A 25,950-nucleotide genomic window follows, 5' to 3' on the forward strand; every position below is an offset into this window, starting at 1 on the left:
TCAGTTTAAACTTCGCACTATAAGTTGCAGAAGGCAGAGAGCAGAACCCCTTTCAGCATATCTGTGTTTACATTTGAGAGAGAAGGGGAAGGAAGAGCTTATAAAAAATCTCAGGACAGATAAATTGATAGTGTTTGAAAAAAAATAATGAAGCGTAGAGGCAACAGAAAAGCGCTTCGTTTGCACAAGCTTTTGGAACATGTTGGTGTTTCTCATCCTCTTGAATTACTTCTTTGTCTCTTCACTTTTTGACCTCTTAGGGCACAAGCTAATATGCTGTAAACCACGAAGAGTCTAAAAAGCACCAGTTGCTTTTTGCACTGTTTTGTTTGACATCACTAAGAAAAGGAGGACTATGTGAAATGTTGGTATAAACAATTTGTGACAATGCAGCTCAAGCAACAATTTCCAGTATTTTTAAATAATATAGCCCGTGGATAATAAGTTATGACAATATGGATTTAATGCCAATGCCAGTGAGCAAACTCATGTTTCCCATATCTTGGCAGAAGAAGAAACAGTATAGCTGAAAAAAAGGGTTTGTAGTACATACAAATATATTTTTAAAAAAATCTCTGTGAAACACAACAAGAGAAACTGAAATTAGTACATATAGTTGTATATATATAGATTTACAGCACAGAGAGAGTGGAACAGATATGTAAATTTAAAAAGACTGTGGTTTATAAAGATTTGAAAAATAAGTAATAAAGCAATTAAAGGAACTCAAGCTTACTTGAATGATGAGTTTTTCTAACCTACGTAATTAAAAACTATGTATATGTACTTGCTTTTGTAATAAGAAGTGTTCATTTACTTTACTTTAAATGCTGTCATGTATTCTTCATTTTTTTCTCAATACATTTATGCACTTTTGGGTCCAAATAAATTCTTTTAAAATACAATCTTTTAAATATATTTTTCAGCAAATGTCAAAGAAAGAAATTTATATGACATCTCAGTAACTATGGAAAACAAGATGCTATAAGGATAGAACAGACGATGTATAGCCATTTATTGATGTAGCAAGAGTAGAAAAAAGATTTGTAAGTGTCTTGTACTTTTTTTTTTGCCTTGTGAGGAAATCTTCAAATTTACATGAAAAATATGGCTGGTTCCAGAGGCATTTAACTTTATATGTTGTAGTTCTATCTTTAGGTAGTATGTAATGGTAATTTTCCTCTCTAAAACCATTTAAAAAGTATAAGACTTCACCTATTTTATTTTAAAATTCACAAAAGTATCAAGTAGCAACATTCCGTAGTGCATGTTATGTTAAAAAGTTACTTTTAATTCCAGACGAAAAACAACTGGGTACCCAATTTATCAATGTGAAGGTGACTTCACACTTTTCAGTCAAACAGCTGATTAAGTTGTTAGCAAATTATCCAACAGCCCAAATGAAGGAAACAATTGTTTAAAAGACAGAATAATGTTTAGGACATCACCTACTCCTAGCACACCGTATTAGCAGCAGATTAAGAAACATTACATACCTACAAGTAAATGGCAATGATGGTCATAAAGAATGTGGATTGATTGGACTAAGAAAATATATGGAAAAGGCTTTCTCTTATCATGTCACAAGGCAGAGAAGGAATAGCCTCTGAAGAAGATCAAAAGAGGTGGGTCTAAAAGCTGTTAAATTTATAATACTTAGTGGAATAAGAATACCCAAAGCAAACAAAGAAAAATAATAATCTAAGGGAAATTGAAAAAATAAAAGAATATTGTACAACCCACAAAAAGCAACAAGATAAATAGTTTCATGTTTTATCTAGCATACTAAAAAGAAATACATTGACATCATCTAGTATAAATACTAGTAAATCACCTGTAATATGTGGGAAGTATACCCAAGAAAGAAATTAAAACTGTAAAAAAGAAACAGAGCATCATGTCTGAACTCTTCAATCAATGCAACATTAACTTTCTGATTACTGAAAGCCAGATACTTTTGGTAAAATTAAACTTTCTGATGGGCAGTGGCAAAACAGTAGATATAGTGGAGTAATTCCAGGAGCCTTTAGAATGCCTTCAGCTACTGAAATAGACAATATTTAAGAATTTGATTTACAAAATCTTGACACCATAAGGTCTGGTCACTTTAGATAAATTTCAAACTGCTCATGTTACTTAGGAAAAATGGGATTTAAGTTCTGCATTGTTAAATACAATATTTTATTCAAATTGGGAACAGCTGGTGAATAAACATAGGCATTAGTGAAATTAAGATAATGATCACCATTTTCAGTTTACATATAGTTACTTTTGCCAATTTCATAGAAAAATTGTCTAATAGATGGGAACTGAAAAAAAGTTCATTATGAGATCATACAACTACTTCATATCCTAAACCATACTTCTAAAAATAGGATTTTGTTTCCTCAGTATAACTATAGATCATACATTTTTATATTTTAACAAGCAGTTCTTTCAGAATCAGTGAGGAGCTCTGACCTTGTTCACTGTGCAGCCGAAGATATTTCTTCAATTGTCAGTGACTTTCAGCGATCTCTCTTCCCATTCAATGCTACCAGACTTCCTAGGGATGACCCATGAGTCACTGTAGCTCTTGTATTCAATCCAGTTATCATCAAGAAATGTGATTATTCCCCAGATAAAGAATCACCATCTTCTCTGGCCACCAATTTAAGCCCGAAGCTCAGTGTGCCTAGGTTTGAGTGGCTATTGGCTTATTTACAGTCAGCCTTCACAGGGTGGATTCTGGCTCCCTTCAGGGATTGTGTCTTTTGGCCATGTCTCCTCTAGAGAGTAGTGCCAATACAGTCCCTTTTGATGAAGAGTAAAACCAAAATGATTCTTCACTAAAGCAAGCTGTTCTGAGCAATGAAACTAAGAGGGACATCCTGGAAATAGCTTACATGGGGGGACTTTTTTAAGTGTTGTTCCCAGCTAACCAGCAATCAAATTCTTGACAAGGTTAGTAATTTCATTTTAACTGAATAGCTTTTCAGTATTCTTTAATCAGGTATGTCTCTGCCTATGAAGAAATATATGGATGATCCCACAAATGAAGATATTGTCTTGTTCTGTAGGTATCTGAATAATCTCAGAACCCAGCCACTGTTCAGTTCCTCAGATTTTCTCCGTGAACTTAAAGGTCATGCTCTTGTATAAGCCCAAATAAATGCCAAAGTGTTAGTGAGTTTTCTCTGTGATTATGGTCAAATTATTAATCTTGTATAAGTCAGGTGTAAAGGGCATCAGGAATACCCTGTGTTAAAGAAGCTAATGAAATTATGTATTAAAGAATGCTCTGTGGTTGGAGAATCCTGGTATGTTCAAAACCTCATTCAGACTAATGTGGTGTCTGATTTATTTATACGTTGGCTGTCTTATGCGTATTCATATAGATGCAAACATTATTCTGCCCTGATGCCTTTCATTTACCTGTGAGACTATAAAGCTGTGTAGTATCCAACATCTAAGGTTTTAAAAGCAAGGCTGAATAATGTCCTGAGGAAACTTTGTCTAACCTCACAGCTGATTAAGCTGGAGTTTGACCTAGAAACATCTTGAAATCCTTTTGAAATTTATCTTTTGGTACCATCATCCTAACATATTTGTTGATATCAGGTGAATTATCTTCAGTTCTCTGGTGAGTCAGTCTCAACTGAGGTTGTCCAGGTGTCCACCCATTCTCTTTCACTCATGATTATCGACTGGATAGGGGCAGAAAATATGATGGAAATCTAATAGGTCAAGGTAAGAACAGGGGCTTTTTACTAATTAGTGTCATGGGCAAAGCAGATTTGACTTGGATCATATTGGTTTAATTATTTGCCAATTAAAAATAGAGTAGCATGATGAGAAACAAAGACTAAACCTGAAAGCCCTCCCTGACTTCTTCCCAGGCTCAACTGCTCTCCTTCAGTGTCAACACTTCTTTCTACCTCCAGCAAGGGACATGAGAAATAGGGGCTAGGGTCAGTCCATAGCAGTTCTTTCATGCTTCTCCTTCCTCCTCACTTTTCTTCTGCTGCAGCATATCCCTCCTGTGGGATACAGACCTCCATGAACTACTCGTGTGGGTCCTTGCCAGATGATGCAGATCTTCACTACTGGTCCAGCTGTTCCCTTTCCAGTCAGTCCTTCAGAAACAGCTTTGCTACAGTGTGGGTTCCCCACAGGTCACAATCCTGCCACCAAAGCTGCTCCAGTGTGGGCTACCGTCCACTGGCAACAGCCCCTCTGGAGTGGGCTCTCCATGGGCTGCGGTTTTCTTCCTGGGACTTTCTGCATATTCTGTGTGGGTTCCTCCATGGGTGCAGCCCTGATCTCTGTCCCCTGTGCCCACCATGGGCTGCGGGGACACAGCTGTCCCACCATGGTCTCCTCCAAGGTGAGCAGGGGAGTCTCAGCTCTGGCACTGGAGCACCTCAAGCCCCTCCTTTTTCACTGACCTTGGGGTCTGCAAGGCTGTTCCTCAGATTTTTTTCTCAGTCTTCCCTCACAGTTATTGTGCAGCACTTTTCCATGTTGTTAAATGTGTTATTACAGAGTCAACCACCATCTTAGCTGAGGAATTGGCTGTGCCCCACAGTGGGTCCTCTGTGGGTCCATGTGTGGGGCTGACCTATCCTCCCTCTCCAGTGGCCATTCCTACAGCATATCTTGACAGGACCTGGACACTTGTACCTGGTACAGGTTCTGCTCAGCAGCATTCTAAACTTGGTTTCTCCAAGTGCAGAGAAGGATCACACAGGAAGGAACAAGAAGTGGGTGACTTTTTAAAAATATTTCCCAAAATGGGATCCTTGTCCTGAAACGTCATGCTTATTCTATGCTGAGTATGCTTTCTTTGAAAGCTTCAAAGCAGTAGATGAGACAATCAATTTAGAAGACCCAAGTTTTTCTGAAAAGGTCAATATTGTTTCAGTCAGCTGTCTGCCTCTTCTGCCAGTCCTTATATCTTTTACAAGAGAACTTGGATCATTAGTAATTATTACTATACAGTCAATATTGCCTTGGTTTTCTTCATACCTCTATTGAGAGAGCAGTATAAATAAAAGACTTTTTTTATTATTATTTTTTTATGATACAGACAGCAGCAAACAAAAATACAACATTTATTTTTAACTGGTAAAAAAATTGGTAGCATTGTAGTCTGTACAAACACCCATTTATAAATATGCAAGGAATGGTGCAGAACTTGGTTACAAGCATCAGTTGGGTTAATAGATGTCAAAGTATAAATACACCACCATTCAAAATGGTATTTCAGGTATGCTGTTCTGGCAATGAATTAAGATCCTAGGAATGCAGACCCTATCAAAACAGCATGAACATGATATAAATACACGTACAAGCAAATTAAAAATTCATTGTGATCATTCAGTGCTAGCAGCAATGGAAATTATCGGTGAACTTGTTATTATGAATATGGAACACTATCCGTTTGTAAAGAAAAAGCATTTCTGTAGATATATTAATAGAGAAGGAATGGCTTAATCTCATTAATCTTTTCTTCACAGACACTGTGTACAGAGCCCTTATATCCTTGGAGCACTGCTGCATCAGTCCCTGGCAATCTGTGCTTTTCTGTAATGTGGTGGCTTTGAGAATATGCATCTATTAGAATAGTACTGCATTTTACATGCTATGTAAGCTGTAGCATTCCTATTTTCATGTCCTAGAAAATAAACTAACGTCCATAGCGTGATCAATTTGTACATAATATTTAGCATGCTAAAAAGGTGTACACTTTGATTTTTTTCACTATCATCTCTGAACATCTAATGTGGGACATGTAGTTCTCCAAGGCTGACAAAATCCCTTTTTTACTTTCAAGGTATAGAAATGTACTTGGCTTCATGAGCAATTGCTTCATTTTTTTATTTTCAGGTGCAGGGGAAAAGAACCTTCAAACATTAAAAAACCCAACAACCATATTATATGACCAACCTAGAGCATACCTTGCTGTTTAATAACCCATGTGCTTAGGAGGAGTTACAGCAAGACAGGTTACCAGTTCTCTGCTGGAAGCACCAGAAGCACACCTTTAAAAATTGTTTTACTGTGCAGCTAGGTAGGAAGCCAAGCCAGGAATGCAGGTTTGGCTTTTGAGGAGCACAAGAGGTCTGTGGAAGCAGATGAAGGGGAGGAACACCCATGGTGCTTAGACCACATTCCTGTTGCCTTCAAGGCAAAATGTTACATTGGAGGATAAGACCTGTGCAAGCAGCATTTGCACTTCAATTCTATCAAAGCTGTTTACATTTTCATGACCTCATCTGATACTCTCTTTCTGTCCCTGCTTGGCAGGCCCAGCTCCTACAGGAGCAGATCCTGCTTAAAGCATTTTTATAATACTTTCATCCTCTTTTTCAGCCTCTTTTTCTTTTTTTATATGCTCTTTTCCTCTACTTTTCCTTTTATTTCTGTCTTCTCTGATATACCTCTCCTAGCTGCTTTTATTTTCCTAGCTTTCGCCTTTGTATGGTGTACTTACTTTTCAGTTCTTTTCATCCCAGCAACAAACAGATGTTCTTTCTCCTCCTCCTCCTCTTTCTCCTGCACTTTTCTTGTATACTCCCTTCTCCTCCCCTATGCTGGAAATTGTGTTTTTCCTTTTTTAGTTTCAGCCCGCTGAATGTTAGCATGGCCAAGTAATTTGAACTTAGAAGTGGGGTGGCAGCAAATTAGACTGTTATACAGATTGATGAGGAGCTGAAGGTATAGCTGTACTGTTAAAGCCTGTGTCATACACACACTATAAGAATATGAAGGGCAGCAGTACCAGGGCTTTAAAAATGCTCTGAACCTCTTATTCGCCTCATCCATTTCTTTGAAAAACACTGGGTGCTGATAATTTTTATTCTGATGGCAAGATGAGTTCTGAAATTTCCTTGCTTTATTAAGGGACTTGCTCTCCCATGGAGGTCCCATTTACATTTTTTTCCATATGTCTTAAGGAGAGAATCTAATGCTAAAAAAGGATACACACAGAAATATGTCAGTCAGGTGTAACCACACTTAGAAACTCCCAGAAAAGGGGAAAATTTTCCAGCTCGCACTGTTGTTCAGCCTGACTTAATAATTCCAGAAAATACACTTTATCAGAGTGAATTTCTGTCTTCTGCATCAAGAAACATCCCCCATATTGAAGAGAATATGATAAACATGCAATCAGTTAGACAATTTAGTGGCCCTGACTGACTTTGAGCTGGAGCAATCCCTCTGCAGGCTCAGCATCACTCAGAATCAGAGGCAGATGTAGGAGCTTGAAGGAATCCTTCTCATCCATCTGCTACCAAAAGGAAATTTGAAAGGAAAAGGCAGCAGGCTACATGTGGCATGTTTTAGTCTGCATCTTCTCATAATAATTATCTGAGTCTACAAGATATATGACAACCTGGTTATTTGCTTAATCAGTTGCTATTTAAATCAGGGAGCTATTTAAATCTTTTTGCTTTTGAAATCAACATTGATAAGTGTAGTCACTGAAGAAAAGATTTATTTCTTCCAATTTCCTCCAGTATCCCATCACCACCCCATCTCATCAGACAACAGATGATGTTGTCCAGACAATAAGTGCATTTTTTGCTTTCAAGGTTCAGCTAAAGAGTACTGCTTATCCAGAAAGGGCAAGTCTTCACACAAATTGTATTAGAAACTCTCTAGATTTTCAGGTTGTCTAAAACTTGAAGTGCTGCTGCATACTACAGCTGATACTATTTTAGTTTACATCTCAGAATAGTGATAGTAGAAATTGATATTAGCTACATGAGAATGATAGGTTTAAATTAGAAACTGTGTTCAGGATTAGCATTGAAGTTCTCAATTGAGAACGTGGCTGTAATATCCAAACATCAGAGGAGAGAATAAATGAAGATCTAATACCTGTAAAAAAAAAAAAAAAACCCAGAAAACTGGACCTAAATTTTTAAAGATTAAGATTCACAGTATTGAGTTTATTAAACATAAAAGTAGTCAGCTGTTTTGTCCATCGGAACTTCCTACTGATGGCTTCTATATATAAATATTTTCTTTTAGGAATGGAAAATGCTTGTCTTAATGGACATCTGTGTCACTCTTGACTAATTGCCTCCCTGACCTGGCTTGGAGTTCTGGCTGGGGAGAGTCCTCTCAGCCTGCGTTTGCTTTGCCTAGATCATTGCTTAGGTTTATTGTGTCCCTGGGTTTATTGCCATGGCATTTGTAGACATCTGTTTAATTAATCTCAATGGAACAGAATTGAGAATCTCCAAAACTTGCATTCAGAAAGTGGCAGAGAGGAAAAGCGGAGGTGATGGTTACCAACAAACATGGTTTCTGTTGTGTTTGAACAATGTGAGGCACAAAAGGCAGCAGACTGGTTACCTGAGCCCCCTGTCATTTGCCAGCCAGCACAGCCAGCCTGTCCTTGGGATAAAAAATGCTTCACTAAGTGTATTCAAAGCAACTGCTTTCTACAAGAATGTCAGTATATCGGATGCCTTCGAACAGACATAGCACCAGCTCCCTGAGATATAGGTTTTGGCTTACCATTGTTCATTGTCTTATCCCAAAGATGCATGTCTGGAGCTATTCTAATGGGATAGGAAAAGTGCACTAGTGTGGAGACAATTTTCTCCTTTTTGTGCTTAAGCATGGATATAGTCTGTTGTGCTTTATTAAGAAAAGCAAGTTTATCCACTAGGTAGTATTCTATGAAAAACTCTTCTCTGCAAGAAGATTACCTCCCAAATATCCAAGTCCTTCACAGCCTCTGTTTTTCTCTGCAGACTGGGGCTACAAGGAACTGGTTCAAGTTGTGAGAGCCTGACTTGAAGTCATGTAGAGAATTCTTGGTTTTGTTTCCTCTCGGTGAGTTAGATTGTTACATCTTGCCACCCAATTACCTTTACTATTAAAACTTATTTAAGTTCTGCTGAGGAAGCTAAGCATAAGCAAAATAAAACAGGATCATCTGGTTCTTCTTTGCATAGGGGTAACTTGTCAAAGTCTTGGCAGAAACTTTATAAAACCACATCACACACAAAATTAGGTTCAATAAATAGTAGCTAAAACCAGATTTTTTTTTCTTCCCCTGATAAAAGTGTACAGATCTTTCAGTTTCTAATTTTAGCTATATGGTTTACAATAAATACCCTGAAAACTTTATTTTGAATTTTTCTTGGGTGGAGGAGGTATAGTTAATGTCGTGTGTTCTTATTAAAAATCAGCAAGTGAGAGATGCTTATTATTTCCTTAATTATTAAGTGTGTGTTTGCAGTGTTGCAGTCTTCTGGGGTCTTGTTAAATGTGTGAAGAAAATCAGGAATTGATTGTCACTCAGTCCAGTGTCAGTTCAGAGGATCTCGAGGCATTTATTGTCATAGAATGACTAATAAATGTAATCTGTTCAAGTTTACTTTGTGGCTTCCTAAGATTTTAGAAAATGTTTTGTTTTGTTTGCCTGTGTGGGTTTTTTTTTAATGTTATCCTTGCACTGTATAATCTGAACTTTGGCCTTTCTGTAACATGTTTTGTAATTAAGTGGTCTTAACTGGCATATCTTGCTTTAAGGACTCTAAATGTATTGTGTAGAGCATAATGTCAACATTTTTGCAGGAAATATAAAACTGATGAATATCTGAATAAATTTATTTTCACAGTATTTTTGATCCTAGATTGTAATGGTGCAGTGGTTGCAAAGATGTCTGACATGTAGTAGTAAGACAGAATCCAGATAAATCAGTAGTTGACAGCATCCTTGAATGTGTTTTAAATAAAGCCTTTCATTAGTGAAATTAAAAATGTCAATTCATGCACTATTGCAACAAACTTTTGCCTCTGAATACTGTAAAATGCTATGTGGAAAGTATTCTTTTTCCACTGCCTGCTTTGCTCCTCTTTTAGGATCCAAGAACCACAAATAAGTACTGTTCTTAACAGCATGTTGAGCTCTGGAGAACCCCTGTGGCAGGGCTGAGGACAGTGTGTCTGGGCAGGTGGGCAGTGCCAAACCAGGGCAGTGCTGTGCTGCTGGGGGAGCTGTACCTTATTTTCCCAGTAAAGACCAGAGACCCTGCTGGACAATAACTGTTGAACAGTTGTCTTAGTAAGATCTTTTTCTTGAACAGAAAATATATTCAGTATTGTACATGTAGCCCAGAGAGTATGTGCTGTTTCTCTGTTTTAATTTTAATTTTCTTGCATTAGACTTCAGTGCTTTGCCTCTGCTCATTGTTTGAGCAGGGAACTGGGTCCAGGAGACTTGTTTTTACATGTAAAGAAGAATGAAGAGCTTGCTTTGTGCCTTTCCTAAAACTTTTCACTCAGTCGCTGGAAGCCCACATGGATAAGATGCAGGAATTGCATCCCTACATACCAATGGATAATAGTGATAGGTAAATGATACTGATAATAGTTAAAACAAGTCTTCATAACTCTTACTACATTATCAACTTCCTGACTGCAAATGTTTGTGAGCAAAACTGTGTAAAAATGAGGGAGAAAGCAGATATGCAACCCCGTGTCCTTTGGGCAGTCAAATTCCTGTCTGTTAGAATATGGGTAAAAATAAAGATTAAAATAAAGTCTTAAAATAAAGACCACTTCATGTGTAGGAGTTCGTGTGGTGCCATTGTGGTGCCTTGTTTATATGACCTCATTGGAAATACTGCATTGCAGCTAAAACTGAACATTTTAATGAGGGTGTACTGGATCACAGAGGCTGCAATGAGTTCTGCTGGCTACTTCATCAAACAGGCAATAGACAAAAATGCCTTTATGCTCTGGTCCTGTACTTACATGCCTGAGTTAAACATGTCCATAAGTGTTTGTGTGATCAGAGCTTACATGAACAAGTTTCCCTCTGCAGTGCTTGACCTGTGTTTTTTGCTGTAGAGAGAAGTAACAAGGAGCCCAGTTTCCTAATGGATTTGGAAAACAGATGACTATCAGAGTCTTCACAAGCTGTGAGCTGGTCCTGATACTTGAAAGACTGAGGGCAGGGCTGGTCTTCTGTAACATGGTGCTCCAAGGAAAAACTGGGCCCTACATTTTTACCTGCTGGTTGTTTTGATTTCCTGAGCTTCTCAGGGTTCATACTGGTTCATAGTCTATATCCCTTCTATTCCATTCTCTCTTCCTCTGCTCCCCTGGCTGATTTTCTCACTTCTGAATTTCAGAATCTCCTCCCAGGCTTTCACCTCAAGTAGCAGGTTCTGGTTCTGCTTCTTTATCAAGTGTTTACTGTTGACAATAGCTGGCTAGGAGAGAAATTAATGAATTAACTTCTCTGTGCCCTAAACACTGGCATCAGCTCAACATGACTGTGTATTTTGTATTTTTCCCATGGACCAGTCAGCTAATGTGCAGCAGCACAAAATGGATCTTCAAAAAGAGAAGACATGCTTATAAGCATGTCTTGGACAGCTTATAAGCAACATATAACCCAGAGTAGTATTGCTAAAACTGCTCAGATTTGGCACTGTGATTGTAGCTGTATGAACACTTAAAATTATCAATTAAGATTTTGAAGCAGTTTTGAGTTCACTAAACCTCCCTCTCACTTGATTAACCAGTGATTTATGCATATATAATGACTTTAACTGACTTAGAGGGTAATTTATATCACAGTGTGCATGATATATGGATCTAAATAGACTAAAGCGAGGGGAAAAGGAACCATCTGATCTCTAGAAAACTGCCTGCTGTCAGAGGGGCTCAAGAACTGTTTGCAAAATGTGTTTAGAAAGCCATGAGTAAATTTCCTAAATTTTCTGTGCTTTCTGGATGGCATTCTCATTGGGTTTCTCATTGCCCAGGAAAAAAGGTTAGGAAGTTGAATTTTTGAATTTTTAAACTTTGTCTTTGTAAGTTCTTCTGAGTCTTTCAAAAGGCTTTATATTTTTGAACCTATATAGTGAGTTTTGTCCTGATTTTCCCAGTGCTCATGGAATTTTTTTTTTTTTTTTTTTTTTTTCAGCTACAGGATGGATATGGACATCCCAACACCCCAAGGTCCAAGTTCAAACATGAAAATGAGAGTGTCATTACTTGGGAGCAACAGGGTTAAATTTAGGACAGGTGTTTAAAAGCAGACTTACCTACATACCCAGTAGGTTTTGTAAACATAATTTTCTTGTGCCTCTCTCTTATGCTACACGAACAAGTTATTAACCATAAGAAAAACACTTCTCCATATTCTTAAATTTATACATGTGAACTTCTTCAATAGGACGACTCATGCATACAGATTTACGTAAAAGCACAGGCTCCTGTGGGATCAGGGCTTAACTTGTAGGATCCTTCTTCTACCTGAGAGGGAAAAATCTTGGAGATGAGGTATGTGCAGCAAAGAAAGGGGATTGTTGTGTGCTCCAGAAACTATAGCTCCTGTGGGATCAGGGCTTAACTTGTAGGATCCTTCTTCTACCTGAGAGGGAAAAATCTTGGAGATGAGGTATGTGCAGCAAAGAAAGGGGATTGTTGTGTGCTCCAGAAACTATAGACAGCAACTGCAAAGGCAGTTGGAGGATCTCTCGTGTTCCTCCTTTTCTTTGTTGGTTGGGTTTAGGTTTCAATTTTTTAAATTGATTTTTTAAAATGTATCTATTTGTTTATTTATAATACTGTTGCTTTGTAAATTAAATGTACGTGTAGGAAGCTCAGTATTTAACAGCACGATGGAGAAAAGACTTCCGATCTAGGGCACTTTCAAAAATTCAACTTCTGCTGGACCCCTTCACTCGTGATCTCCTGAGGCACTTTGTCAAGCGCAGAGACAAAACCCGCTCCCCGATCTGACCCCCGCCGGAGCGGAGCCGGCGCAGCCCGCAGGGGTCAGTGCTGCCACGGAGACCGGGGCCGCTGCCGCCGGGACGGGCAGCGGTGCCCAGTGGCGACGGGGACAACTGAGGAGCGCGGGCCGGGGCAGGGATCATCGCCCCCGCCCCACGGCAGAGGGCAGCGAGGGCCCGGTCCCCGACCTGGAACGCCGGTGGGGTCCCGTGCCATGATGCGGCGCGGTGCCGGTGCCGGGCAGGTGCCGTCAGACGCTCTCCGCCCCAAAGGCGCCCCGGGGGAGTCCTGCCCGGCGGCCGGCAGGAGGCGGCCGGCGCTGCCCGGCCGCTGGGTCTCTCTTCTCTCCATCCCTCCGCCCCCGACGGGGAGGAGGCGACCGCTGCCGGCACCCCCCCGCACGGCTGCTGGCAGCCGGGGGAGCAGCCCAGCGCCGGCCGGGCACTGTCACCGCCTCGCTCCGCCCGCAGGGTCCGCGGCCGGAGGTAACGCGCTGGCCGGGCGGGGACCACCCCCACGCCCCGGCTGCGGCGGCGGAGAGCGCTTCCCCGGCCCCGCTCCTGCACACAAAGGGGAGGCGCGGAATCGTGCGCGGACGGGGCGGAGGACGAGGCGGGTGGGCGGCTCGGTACCTCCCCGGGGGGCGGCAGCGGCGGGGGAGCCGCCGTGACAGCCGGGCGCCGGCGAGGGCTGTGCCCTGGGAGCCTTCCTAAAAAAGCCGCGGGTCTTTTTCCCCCCCCCGTCTCCCGCAGAGAGAGCCCGGCAGCCCCGTCCAGGCTGTTCCGCGGGATGGCGGCGGGCCGCCCCGCGGGGCTGGGCGCTGCGCCCTAGCAGCCGCCGGGCTCCATCCGCGCAGCCGGGGCGCGGAGCCGGGTGCGGCCCAGACCCGGCTGCGCCTCAGCTCCTCTCCGCCGCCGCCCGAGGCTCTTCTCGCCTCCCCGCCCCGTCTTCGGCCATCTCAGCAGGCATGGGCTGTTTCTGCGCGGTCCCGGAGGAATTTTACTGCGAAGTTTTGCTCCTGGACGAGTCCAAGCTGACCCTGACCACACAGCAGCAAGGCATCAAGGTAAGGACTCCGGCAGGGCGGCGGAATCGCGATGCGGGAGAGCCCTCGGGGCTGCCCGGCGGCGGCTGCCTCCCGACTGCGCTGGGGTAGCCGGGAAGGGAGCGGCGGCGGAAAAAAAGGGGTTTCGGAAGGAATAACGTCGTAACTTTGCTTACGGTCTTGCAAAGGACAGATGGATCAGGGTGACGAGCGCCGGTGGGGCGGACGGTGCTCTGGAAGGCTTCACCTCGAGATAGTGACTTAAAGCGAGCAGGTGCCCACCACCCCGTGGCACCACCCCGGGACGCTCGGCGCGGAGGTATTGTTCTGTACCTGCCAGAGCAAGAAAAGGGAAGGCGGCTGTGTGCACAGTGTGTTGCTCACCCGTGTTGAGTCATTCCCCGCTCCCTCTGCCTTGGGCCGTGCCCGCCCTGGGACGCTCTCTCCCGGGTAAAGGCCGGGGGCAGCGGTGCTGGGAGGGAGCGCTGCAGCTCTTGAGCGGAGGGGTGAAGGTCCAGCCGCCTCCCCAGCCCGGTATCCCGTCGCCCGGCCGGTGGGAACAGCTCCTGCGCCGCTGCAGCACTCTCGGCGAGGATGAACTCTTCAAAGTAGTCATCTGCCAAGCGCTAATGAGCCCTGACAGAGCTTGTGAAAACTGAGATTTTTCTAAAGGCCCTTAACTTGGTCCTGTTTGGTTAAGCCTGATGACAACTGATAGCATGTCGCAGACACTTGAAGTCCTTGTTCGAAGAGCCGGGGACATGAATTTATTAGCAACCTAAGAACGTGGTTTCAGTGCTGGATAGTTGGATCAGAAAAAAAAAAAACCCAACCAAAAACCCCAAACCAACCAACCAAAAAAAAAAAAAAAAAAAACCCAAAAAAACCCCAAAAACCAAAAGCGAAAACACAGTCAATGAAAGAAATTTGTTCTTCTAAAATTTATTGTTGGAAATGGCTGACCAGTTTTACTTAAGACATCCAAAGAATAAAATTCTGTATGCCTTTGTGCTTTAGCTTGAATGATTGAAGCTTGATGAAGCAACTGGGGAAAGGAGAACCTGAAGGAGGGTAGTGTGGAGAGGGATTTTATATTTAACAATACATTTTCAATTGTAATCAGTGGTATTACCAGGTCTACATGTATTCAGAATTATCAAGCTTTGCTGAATCAACTGCCTGCGGATAGGCCCATAAATCCATGCTTAGCACAGAGGAGTAAGCAAATCAGGTGACTCTGGAATTCAGTACCTGTGTAGAGTCTTTGAAGTCTAAGTTTAGACACTTCTGAAAAGCCTTTCCTTTCTATGTGCAGATGCATGTGTGTATATCATGTGTGCTTTTGTGCAGTAAACGTGCAGTTGCAGAAGTATGCTAAAAGCATAATCTGCAAAGATGGTTAGTCTAATGAATCTAAACCCTGAAAGTGAAGGGTTTGTGCAGTGTCTAACAGAAATTAATGTCCCATGGGAAAGAAAGAGTCTGAAGATGTAACTTCTTTCCAAGAATGCATGACTTGCAGTGTTGGGAACTGTCTGCTTAATGTGAGGGTGTGTTTTCCTGCCATTCTTAGTGTGATCTGAATGTGGTGTAATGCTGAATATTTCATCCCTTCTACCTGCTCCTTCTCTGTCTTGAACCCTGCCACGGAGCAGTCATGGAATCAGTTGGAACAGTCTGTGGATCTGACAAGAAAAGTAGTAGTCCATTAACATCTTGGCATAGGCACTCACGTTGCACAGCAGGAAGCCTGAGGGGAAGGGAGAATCTCCCTTTTTGTAGCAGCCTGTTTTCTGTGTTTTCTTCTTCTTTCCTTTGTTTTAAGATATAGTTTGTACTCCGTGAAGCCACACCCCCGTGCTGTAGCTCCACGAGCCTTTGAAAACCCAGCGTGAGGAACTGCAGAGCCCTTTCACAGGCAGTGGTTTCCACCGTGGTGCCCTCCCTTGCCTTCGTACCTGCAGGAGTGTTTGTGCAGCTGTGCGTGAAGAGCAGCTCCTGTCCAGCTGAACGGTGGCCACTGGTTTGCCTTTTGCTGGGTGAGCCTTCAGCTGGGCCTTTGTGCCCTGGTCCACTTCACAGCTGGAGGATGGCAGAAATGGCTTTTTCAACTCAGTCCTGGCTTCTGTCATTTTTGACTGCTCAGGGGACATTTGTGTTGTTATGATTCTACGGCTTTCCAGGGATGTTACATTATCAATTCTTAATGAAACAGAACATAAAATTTGTCATTTTCTGTCATGTTTTGTCATTTGGCACTTTACCCTTGAAATACAAATGTTTTATTTTAAATCTTTTTAAATGTACACATGTAAATGCAGAAACTTTTTTTTTTTTTAATTGGTGTTTCAGCTTTGACACCAGGGTATAGTTTGTAAAAGTTCATATGGGTTTCATTTTAAACCAACATATTTTAAAAAACCATTTCCTTAGAACTACAGATTCTGGATGGGATCTTCCTTTTGTCATCTTCACTTTTAATTTGGTTCAGAGATACATGGGAAATAAGCTTTTGGTACTCTTTCACATATTTTTATTTGTTACAGGAGCGGGGTTTTTAAATGCTTATACAAGCAACTTTGTTCTCTTATTTTCCCCCAAGCAGATGCATGTCTTTTAGAAATAAAAATCACAGCTCAACAGCTTTTGGCAATCTAGGTACTTGCTTGATATTAGTGGATATAAACCCACTTGTTTTGAAGGGTGGAAGGCAGTGCCCTGTAGGAGTCCGAGGCAAGTTTGTTTCTTCAGGTAATTGGATGTGAAGTAGATACTTGTGTCCAGAGAGTTTTGAGGATGCATTGCTTAGTTTGTATAGTGGTTATTTCTGACTTGTTATGCTTGGCAGCAGCTCTACTCATCAAAACACGATATGTTTTAATTACAATTTCATTGACACATTCCTCATACTACGGTGGGCTTCAAATTGTACTTTACATTGATACAATGAGCAGAGATGACAAGAATGGGACTTTGACTGCAATTTAGGGATACTTTTCTCTGTGGACTTGTTAGGGAAAGAAAAAGATTAGTTTTCTTCTCGCTCCCAAGTAGGGAAGCTGAGATGGAAAGAGGCCAAGTGGCTTTTTTCAGGTCGTATGACAGGGAAACAACTTCCCTTTGCTGTTAGGGTGATAGCAACTGGCCATTCTGCCATGGACCATGCTGTCTGGAGGGGTTTGTGAGGAACTCTTCCTCAAACACATTTTTGTTTCTCAGGTGTTTGTGGTTTTTTTTTTTTTTTTTTTTTTTGTTTCTCTTTTTTTTTTTGTTTTTACTGTGTTCAGTGTTGCATTGCTGTTCTCCCTTTCCGTCTTTGTGGTTTAAGGTTAGAGCACTGCTCTATGAAAATGTGTAAGCTGGGTCTCCAGCACTGGGGCTTACAGGAGGCTGATAAGAGGTAATCAGGAAAGGCCATCAGGTGTCTCATAGTCTTAATTTTTATGTTTCCTTCTAGTACATTAACAGAGATATTCTGGAGTGTACATGCTTTGAGATAAAAAAAGTGATGGCAGTTGTTAGTCCCAGCAATTTTGGGGTGAAAGAGGCTATTCACCACATTCTCATACAGTCTGTCTAGTCAAGGTGTATGGCCTCAAATGGGAACAGCATTTCCTCTTAAAAGGATGTTCAAGTTTCCAGTTAAGAAATGGGTTTTTGCTAAAGATATGGTAAGAGTGAGCTGCCAGCTGAAAAATAATCACTTCTCCAGCTGCTTTGTCTTCTCTTCACACAGACAAAACAATAACTTAGGCATTATTATGGAACAGCACCAGTTGTAGCTCATCTGTTGATGTTGCAAGACATGTCAGTGGTCTTTTGTCATGATTGAGGGGTTGTGGGCATTACATATTTTGGCTCTGTTAAGAACTGGACTAATCATCCTTGTAAACAGTGGTGTCGCTTATTGCACAAATTTGTTTTTGGTGGCTAAGGAAAACCTCTGTGGGCCCTTAAAAATAATGCCTTGAAACCTATTGGTGACCAGCTGTTTTCATAAAGAGTGCTCATCTTGTAATATGTGTTAAGAATCCTTTTTTTCCCCCATTGAAAATAGTATTTAAGGGAGATATTTGTTTTGGTTTTTTCTCTTGAAGAAGCTAAAAATGATATGAAGCATCTGTGTCTCATGTTTGCATCTCTTTGGTTGGAACAAACATCTCAAAAAAAAAAAAAAGTATTAGCTACTTCTGCAGTGAAGAAGCTCTCTAATTAGTCTTAAGCCATCTGGTCATTGCACTTTTGAAGTGCTCCTTGAGATTCCTTTCTGAGCACAGTTTTTGTGTTCTCTTTAGATTGACATGTGTGATGGGCCAACAGCAGTATTCCATTAGAAGAGAAGTGAAGAACAGGAGAGATACACAAGGTTTTTCTGGGAGAAGGATATGTTCTGTAATATTATTTTATTAGGTGGTACCATTTATCACTGGTGGCCAGTGATATTCTGGCCATCATACCATTTACTTGATGATTTACTGAGAATGTAGCAAAAAGATGGTTAAAAAAAACCACCAAACCCTCACCTCAAAAAACCAAACCAAAACAACAACATCAACAACAACAGCAAAATCACAACCCCAAAAGAACAACAAAGCAAAAAAGAAAACCTGAAATAGAGAGTGACTTGTATTAGGAATTGTGTTAAATAACTGGAGATGTAAAAAGCATGAGTGGGTTAATTAGAATATTTTACATATTGTGAAGATACTTATGGAATAATTAACAGAAGAGTTCAGTATGATCTACAGAAGTAGGTAAACCCTCAATTTCTTAGAAAGTTTTCTGTGGATTATTCTAGTATTTTTTTCTTTTTTTTTTGTTTTGGGTTTTTTGTTTGTTTTTTTTCCTTCATTTGTTTCATTTAATTTGGTTTTTTGTTTGGAGTTTTTATTTATTTGCTTTTTTCTTTATTTTGTTTGACTTTTTTTTTTCAGTTCCCAGTGAAGCTAAATAGTTCCAGACTTCATGTCTTTAAAATACAGTGTATACAGAAGATACGGGGTGCAATTTTACACTCCTTGGTGTACCTACAGCTATATTAGCTGTAGGTACACCAAGGAGTCACCCTGGGAATGATAGGGATCTTATGGTTTTTTCCCAGTGAAAATGCTTAATGAATGCATTTGATAGCAAGAAATAGAATCCTGTGAATAGAAAGAACTTATATTGTGCTCATTATTTTAATTGAGAATTAGCATTAAAATCAATTTGGTAGTAATTTGCCGTGAATGTGGAATGTGTTCTTTATGTAAGTGATTTCTGCTGGTTTATTCTTCTAAATTTTACTAGAAAAGGAAAGCATCTTTTTGTAAGAAATTTAAAAAATTTTCTAGTTACACTACTTCAGAAATCTGAAAAATCTTTTTAAAGGTAGATTGCAGTTACTTTCTACCTATGGTATTTTCACCACCTATAGGAGTTACTAAACTGAAATATCAAAGTTCAAGCATATTTAATCATATTTTCCTCTGCCCTCTTTAATTATTCCTTAATAAAGGAATAATTAATTGAAAAATATTTCAAGGCAGATTCTTCTTGATATTCTGCACTTTGATTTGAAAAGAACAGGTATTAAAATGTGAATTGATTAAAAGGACACAGTCTCAGTCATGTTTCAACCTTGTAATATATTTCTTTATAGAACAACAGTTCTGTTATGTGTGCATATTTTGCATAGCAGCAGGAAAACTACACAGACAATATGATCAAGTTCTGAGTGTGAATAAATACTCATTTTCTTATTTAACGCTCTTGACACCATACATCTAAGGATTTTCTGTCGCAAAAGCAACAAAAAAAAAGTCAACAAAAAAGTAAGTTATTAATAATGCCTACACCCTTCCATATCAGAAACGTACTGGTGCTTCTTAAATTTCCTTTATGGGTGTAAAATGGTCGTCTGATTGCACACTGGGGACCAGATGGTTTATATGAAATTTTGACCAATTTCAGTCCTCTAAAAATGGACTGGAACAGTGCACAATTCTAGTTTACAGAGAATGAAAGGAACAAAATGGCTCATGAACATTGCTATGAACTGCTCCGCAAAAATTTGTGTCACAAATTTGAAATTGCTAATTTCTTACAATATCTTTACAGATGAGGACAGCGATCTCTAATTACCCATGGAATAACCATAAAATAAATTAACAATGAGACACTTTATTTTCCCTAAGTTCATTTAATTAATGAAACTAGCAAGACAACAAGAAGTAAATCCATTAACTTCTAAATGGAGTTATATCTTAGTCAACCTGAGGTTTGAGCAGTAATATTGTCAGAGGTGTCTGTTCTTCTGTTTTCATTGAGCAGTAATTTCATAATAGGACCAGGGAAAGTGTTAGCTGTGAAGCTGCTTTGTTGTACAGTGTTGGGTTTATGTAACTTGGATCAAGCATTTGTATTAAAGTATTTTAGTATAGTTAAATATCATCTCTTGATATGTTATTAATTTTAGTTCCTGAAAATTCTAAACTAAAATTCAGCTGCAGACTTGCAATCCTTTCCCTCAAAAAAAAAATCTGCTAAAAATTTTCATTTTATACCAGGAGAAATCTTGAAGAGACTGAATTGAAAAGGTGTTTCAGAAAGAGCATGATTCTAGAAGCTAAAATTTTATGTCACTTCATGCTGTAAAATTATCTGTTTTCAAGATAATATTAAACACATGAGAGGAAAAGAGAAATTAGGTATTCATCATGTTGCATCATTATTAATATCTGTATTTTTGCTAGAAAGATGAGAGATTACTTGCCAGTCTTTTAAATTATTTTTTAAAAATTTATTTTCCTAAAGGGGATTTACTTTTGTAATGATACATCAGCTATATTACCTTCACTTTTTTCACAACAGATATATTTGCAAGAGAATAATCACATTTCAGTATCTGGGTATAATTTTGCGTACTGCATTTTTAAGCTCACATTTTAGATGCTGCTTTTTGATCAGATCTTGTGCTTGCTGCATACTGATTTAATTGCAGTGTTTAAAATGAAGGTTGTCATTTCAGTATTGATTTAACTTTTGTTCCCACTTCTTCCATTGCATCCTGAGTTGTGGATGGCTGAACACTGCAGGCTCTAAGGTCAAAAGGACATGCTCGAGGTCAACCTGTGCTATTATTCAGAAGTGGAAAACCAATAGAAACATTGCAAAATGAGAGCTCTGCTCCTTTGGTTTTGCTGCAGCATGAAGAGGGGAACCTGCCTGTTTTACCAAGTGGGAAACATACTTTATCTGCTCTCCTTGGCTTGTGACCACAAACATTGATTTCTTTGAAGGGAAGAGACCTTTTGTGAATAGTAATTCTAGCAGTACCTTTCCAGAGGCAGGAAAAAGACACCTCAGATGTTCCTTTGAATTGATATACAAATCATCTTTATTGAAAGTAACAACCAAAATTTAATATACCCGCACAGGCTTTTTTGATCATTCTAGATGATCCCTATTAGGCTGAATGTACCATTAACCTATGGTACTAGGGCAGTTATATTAAAGTTTGGTTGTTAGAGGTCTCAGAGGACTGTAAAGATTCCTTTCTAAGAAGTCTTTCTTTCCTCTTGGCCCTCATGATTTCTTTTTAATTCTGTCTTGGTGTGAAGGAAGTTCATGCAAATGGCAAACTCTCACTCCTATCAGGAGTTTGCATTATTTATGCTTGATAAGAGCAAGCATAGGATTTTATATTCAGTGAAATCCAACTGCTCCTGCTTACATTTAAAATAAGTCATTACAGTAATGGGTAGTTACTAATGTGAAGGAAAAGAGGATCTAATTTGTATGGGTGATGTGTTTATTTATTTGTCAATATTTAAATTTTAAACTCTGCAGGATTACAACTGGTTGTCCATAAAGCAGAGAAGAAAATCTATCTTCCTGTAGTTCTTGAAGTTTTGGGTATGTGGGTAAAATCTCTTTATAGTTGAGTGAGCCAGTTTGATAATAAATCATTCAGCACTTCAATACTTTTCCTCTGTTCTTAGGAGAGTAAGAACTGAGTGCACTGAAGAATAAATTCTCTTGTTTGTGTGAGAGACAGAATGCCTTTTAGGAATGGAAAGGAAGGACCTTCAGTATTCAGTTCCATGAAAAGAATTTGGAAGGCAGAAAATGGCAGTTTCCATATATAATTAGTGGTAAAATTTGGCATGATTACTAATGTAGGCAAGCACATGATTTAACACTTTGTAGAACTAAAGGCACTTGATCATCTTATAGAATTGATCCAGAAGAAAGTTCATCCAAACAAAACCCACTGGATCTGTTTTTGTTTTCCACATACTATATATTTCACTGAAAGTTCTCATTTATGTCTGAGAAGAGGTTATTTGTAGTGTTTTGGAAAATATTTTTTATCTATAATAATACTCATTTGTGTGTTATATAGAATATCTAGTTTATTTTATTATTAATCTTTTAAATACATCAGATATAGGAAAAAAATTACAGGTCTTGTTTTGGTTCCACGGTTTTATTCAGATCACAGTGTGAAAGAATTGTGACAAACATTTTTACTGTTTGGTGGATGAATGGTAGCTGGAAGGAATGTAATAGGGTTTTATTCTTTTCCCCCCTTAGAATACCAGAGCAAGAATTCTCTTTATAAGAGACTGCATTGCGAACCATAAGGGAAAGTAAATTTTCTTTTTATGCTGTTTGTGAGTACCACAGAAAACTGGTGGAACTAACAGTTTAGAATTATAAAAATGAGGAGGAATGCACAGGAGACAAATGAGGAGTGAGTTGAGCAATGACTCGGGACTTAAGCAATTGATTCCACACCCCTTGTGAGAATTGTGAGAATCCCTCAATGCTGGTGTGACAGATAACATGGAAGCAGATTCTCCACATCTCCCTTGGTGGGCGAGGCTCAAACTGCCTGCAAAACTCTCTGTTTTGAAATGAGTTTTGCTTTTTTTAGCCAGCACCAGATACAGAAGAATGCTGCACTGGGCCCTGCCTCTGGCCTGGTTCCGTGCTGGTGGGGTTTGCTGTGATGTAGAGGGTGGCTGTTATTTATTAAGTGGTGTCATCTTGTCATGGACATTGAAAGGAACGCAAGTCACAGGTCAGAACCAAGTGGGACTGGAGGGCCATGACGGCCAGCATTTCTTCAGTGTTTGTTCCCACGGAGGAATCCTCAGATCCTCATTCCCTGTGGTTCCTGTGGCTGTGGGAAGTGAGAAGGAGTGCAGAGGAGCTTGTTGCAGCCTGACACTTCCACGCTGTCACACAGAGCCTGAACCGCCTATGCAGGGGTCCTTTCAACTGTGCTTCAGGCTGACAGGCAATCTTTTGTCTGTGTGGTTGGTTTGTTTATTTAATATGCCAGAACAAAAGAATGCTGAGTGTCAGACTCTCATAATTCTGATTGTCATACCATGATGGTAAGGGGTGGGTGATGTGTATCGGGATGCCTTGGAAGGGACAAGGCAGCCAATAATCCTGAAACCTGTGCCTGGATCTCCCTTCAGAGCAAATTAGGACACCTCAGGCGGGACCACGGGAGAGAGAGAGCTTAAGTTCAGTAGAGGTGATCAGGAGAAAAAGTTTGTGGGCAAATGAAGGAGAGTTGCAAATGGACAGAATGGTCTTGCAACAAACAAACTTTTTTGTATTGCCATTGACTTTGTGAAAGAAGGGGAGAAAGCCACAAGACTTTGTAGAGGAACCTTTTGATGAGGTGTGGGAATGTCCTGACCTGCCCTCAGCTTTTTAGGTTTAATTTCTATTGGCCACTTTGGGTAGGGGAGGAGGGACTGGGGAGGGGAGGAGCAAAAACATTAAAAGTGGTTTTTTAATTATATTTTTAGGATGGAATAAAGCCCTTATGTTCAAAAGATCAAATATCTTCCCCCTGCTTTGAAATCATGTCAGATTCTTCAGCTGTATTCTTCCCTTTATTATTTTTTACTTTCTCAAAGTCCCATCTTTTCTTTTTGTGTACAACACGTAAGTCAGCTGAACACTTCAATTCTCTTTTCAGTGTGTGCGTCCTTCTTCTGGAACATTGCAAACTCCAAAGCTGTGGGAAACAAAAGTTTCTGGTGTCCTTCAAAGAGTATCTACCACATTTATTCTGGCTTATTTTGAGAAGCCGTTTGTTCTTAACAAGTGCATTTCTGTTGACAAATTATAATGCCTTTAAAATCACCTCTGACTGAACCATCTTTCTCCAAAAATGGGGAGTGTTCTGGAGCTCTCTCAGTGCTCCAGGTTGCAATGGATGAGATTTACTAAGGAAATATTCTTGGCCATGAGATTCCTTTATCTGTGTTGTCAGTGTCTCACAGCAGTTCCTGCAAAAGCCAATTCTCTTTCTTGGGCCATCATTTAGCAATAATGTTTCTTTTTCTTTTCCTTTGAAAGAAATAGTGAGTTACCATGGTCTTTCCTGGATTAGAGAATACTTGAAATTTTGTACCTGGTTTCAATTCCAATCTTGATGACATGTTTTGGAATGCTTTGTCACCAACTTCAACAGGAGCCAAATTAAAACCAATTTTTCTGTGAGCAGGTTCAATTAATAAATGAAAATTTACTTGAAAGAAAGAGTGTAATTTATTGGATGAAGGTGACAGATGTTATTCATGTAAAAAAAAAGTAAAAAATTTCTACCTTTTTAACAGAAGTCAAATCTTTTTCTTAATCATCCTTGGGCTTTCGTCAGTATTCAGCTCTTGTATCTCTTTAGAGCATGAAAGCCGTGTTTGTTGTTTCTATGTCTGAATCTTTATTCTTTTGTTTCTTTTTTCCTTCTTTCCTGGAAAAAATCTTCTACAGAACCAGGTTTCATGAACTGCCTCCTGAAATCTTTGTTTAAACAAAAACTACAATGCTGACCGTGTTTGTTTATAGTGTCTGCTGCTTTGGGAACAGGTGAACAGACGTCAGAACAAATGATCAGAAAAAATAATAGGTTTAGTTTTGGTATTACATGTGTGTTTGCCTCCAACAGAAATTGGAGGGGCCCTGGCAAAATGAAGTTATCTGGGCAGAGGAATCTATAACATGTCAAAAACAAAATAGTCTTAAGTCCTGTTGTTGTTTTAAATCTTTCTTTGCAGTGTTTGTAGTTTTTTTGAAAACTGAAAACTTTTCCTGTGGCATGGAAAAGCTTCAGAAGGAGGCAGAAGTCCTGCAGGAGAGCTTGACTCCAGCTTGACATATTTTGCTGAGAGGAAGGCTTGATTGGGAGACAGTTAAACCACTTCCACTGAGTAGGCTGAAAATGAATCAAACCCAGTTTTTTGTTATAGATACATTTTCTTTTTCCTGTTGCTTAGTCTTTATCTCAGATCATGACACTTTCAATTATCTTGATATTAATTAATTATTGCTAATTTTTGGTTTTGTTCATGAGTTTTAGAAAGATCAGGGTAGAAGATTTGAAGTAGGGCAACACAGAGAGATATTTCTGCTGCTGTGTGTGACATACACACATAGTTTGCTTACAGAACCCTCCCTCCAAGAATATTTACTTGGAACTTTTCATAGACAAGGAATGCCCCCAAAGAAACTTCAAAATTGAAAGGGTGATTTTTTTTTCTTCAGTATTAGTTAATCCTGCTGTGTGTCTTACCTTGAAGAGAATTCAAACCAGACAGATTTTTAAGTGCCTGCTGTACTAGGGTATAAGCATTCACTTGAAAAGTTACAAAAGTACAAGTCAGTGTTCATTTCAGCATTCCCCTCTCTGAAAGTTACATAAATGTGTGTGCTGCCCATCTCCATGCCCAGCTTGAGGTGATTATACTGTTTGTATCCAATCCACCAGTGGATTCATCCAATTCTGTTGCAAGTGGCAGAGTTTCTTTGCCTACAGGCAAAGGCTCTTCATCTTAATATGCATTTTTTCCCTACCTAATCTAACCACATAGAGCAGATGGACTTGGTATTATTATCTATAAGATGAAGAACATCTAACACGATGCTGCTTATTATCTTGTTTGTCAAACTTGCTGTGATTCATATTCCTTTTCTTGCATACAGAAGGAATACTGGATAAGAAAAATCACTTGAACTGAGGAAATTGCAGTGTAATTGAATTTTGAATGTTGATTTCTGAGTGTACAGAAAATGAAGTGAAATAATGTACTTGAGCAGCAAATTACAGGAGGTAGTGCAGTGTACAGTGCCTTTAAGAAGCA

General features: G+C 39.8%; 1 protein-coding gene and 1 long non-coding RNA gene across 2 annotated transcripts in view; both read left to right on the top strand.

Moving 5' to 3' along the window:
• Positions 1-3,671: 3,671 nt before the first annotated feature.
• On the top strand, positions 3,672-12,009 carry LOC127061067 (uncharacterized). Its single transcript, XR_007780498.1, has 3 exons — positions 3,672-3,729; positions 8,751-8,832; positions 11,942-12,009. It is a non-coding gene; the product is annotated as an uncharacterized LOC127061067 (long non-coding RNA).
• Positions 12,010-13,603: 1,594 nt separating this feature from the next.
• The window catches only part of EPB41L4A (erythrocyte membrane protein band 4.1 like 4A), a 117,347-nt gene continuing 105,000 nt past the window's right edge, over positions 13,604-25,950 (top strand). Inside the window, exon 1 of the mRNA XM_018924420.3 lies at positions 13,604-13,822. Within this exon, the coding sequence (XP_018779965.2) occupies positions 13,724-13,822 (99 nt within the window). The 5' untranslated portion in view covers positions 13,604-13,723. The remainder of the gene's footprint in view (positions 13,823-25,950) is intronic.

This window comes from Serinus canaria, chromosome Z (assembly GCF_022539315.1).
Source record: "Serinus canaria isolate serCan28SL12 chromosome Z, serCan2020, whole genome shotgun sequence".
NCBI lineage: Eukaryota > Metazoa > Chordata > Aves > Passeriformes > Fringillidae > Serinus > Serinus canaria.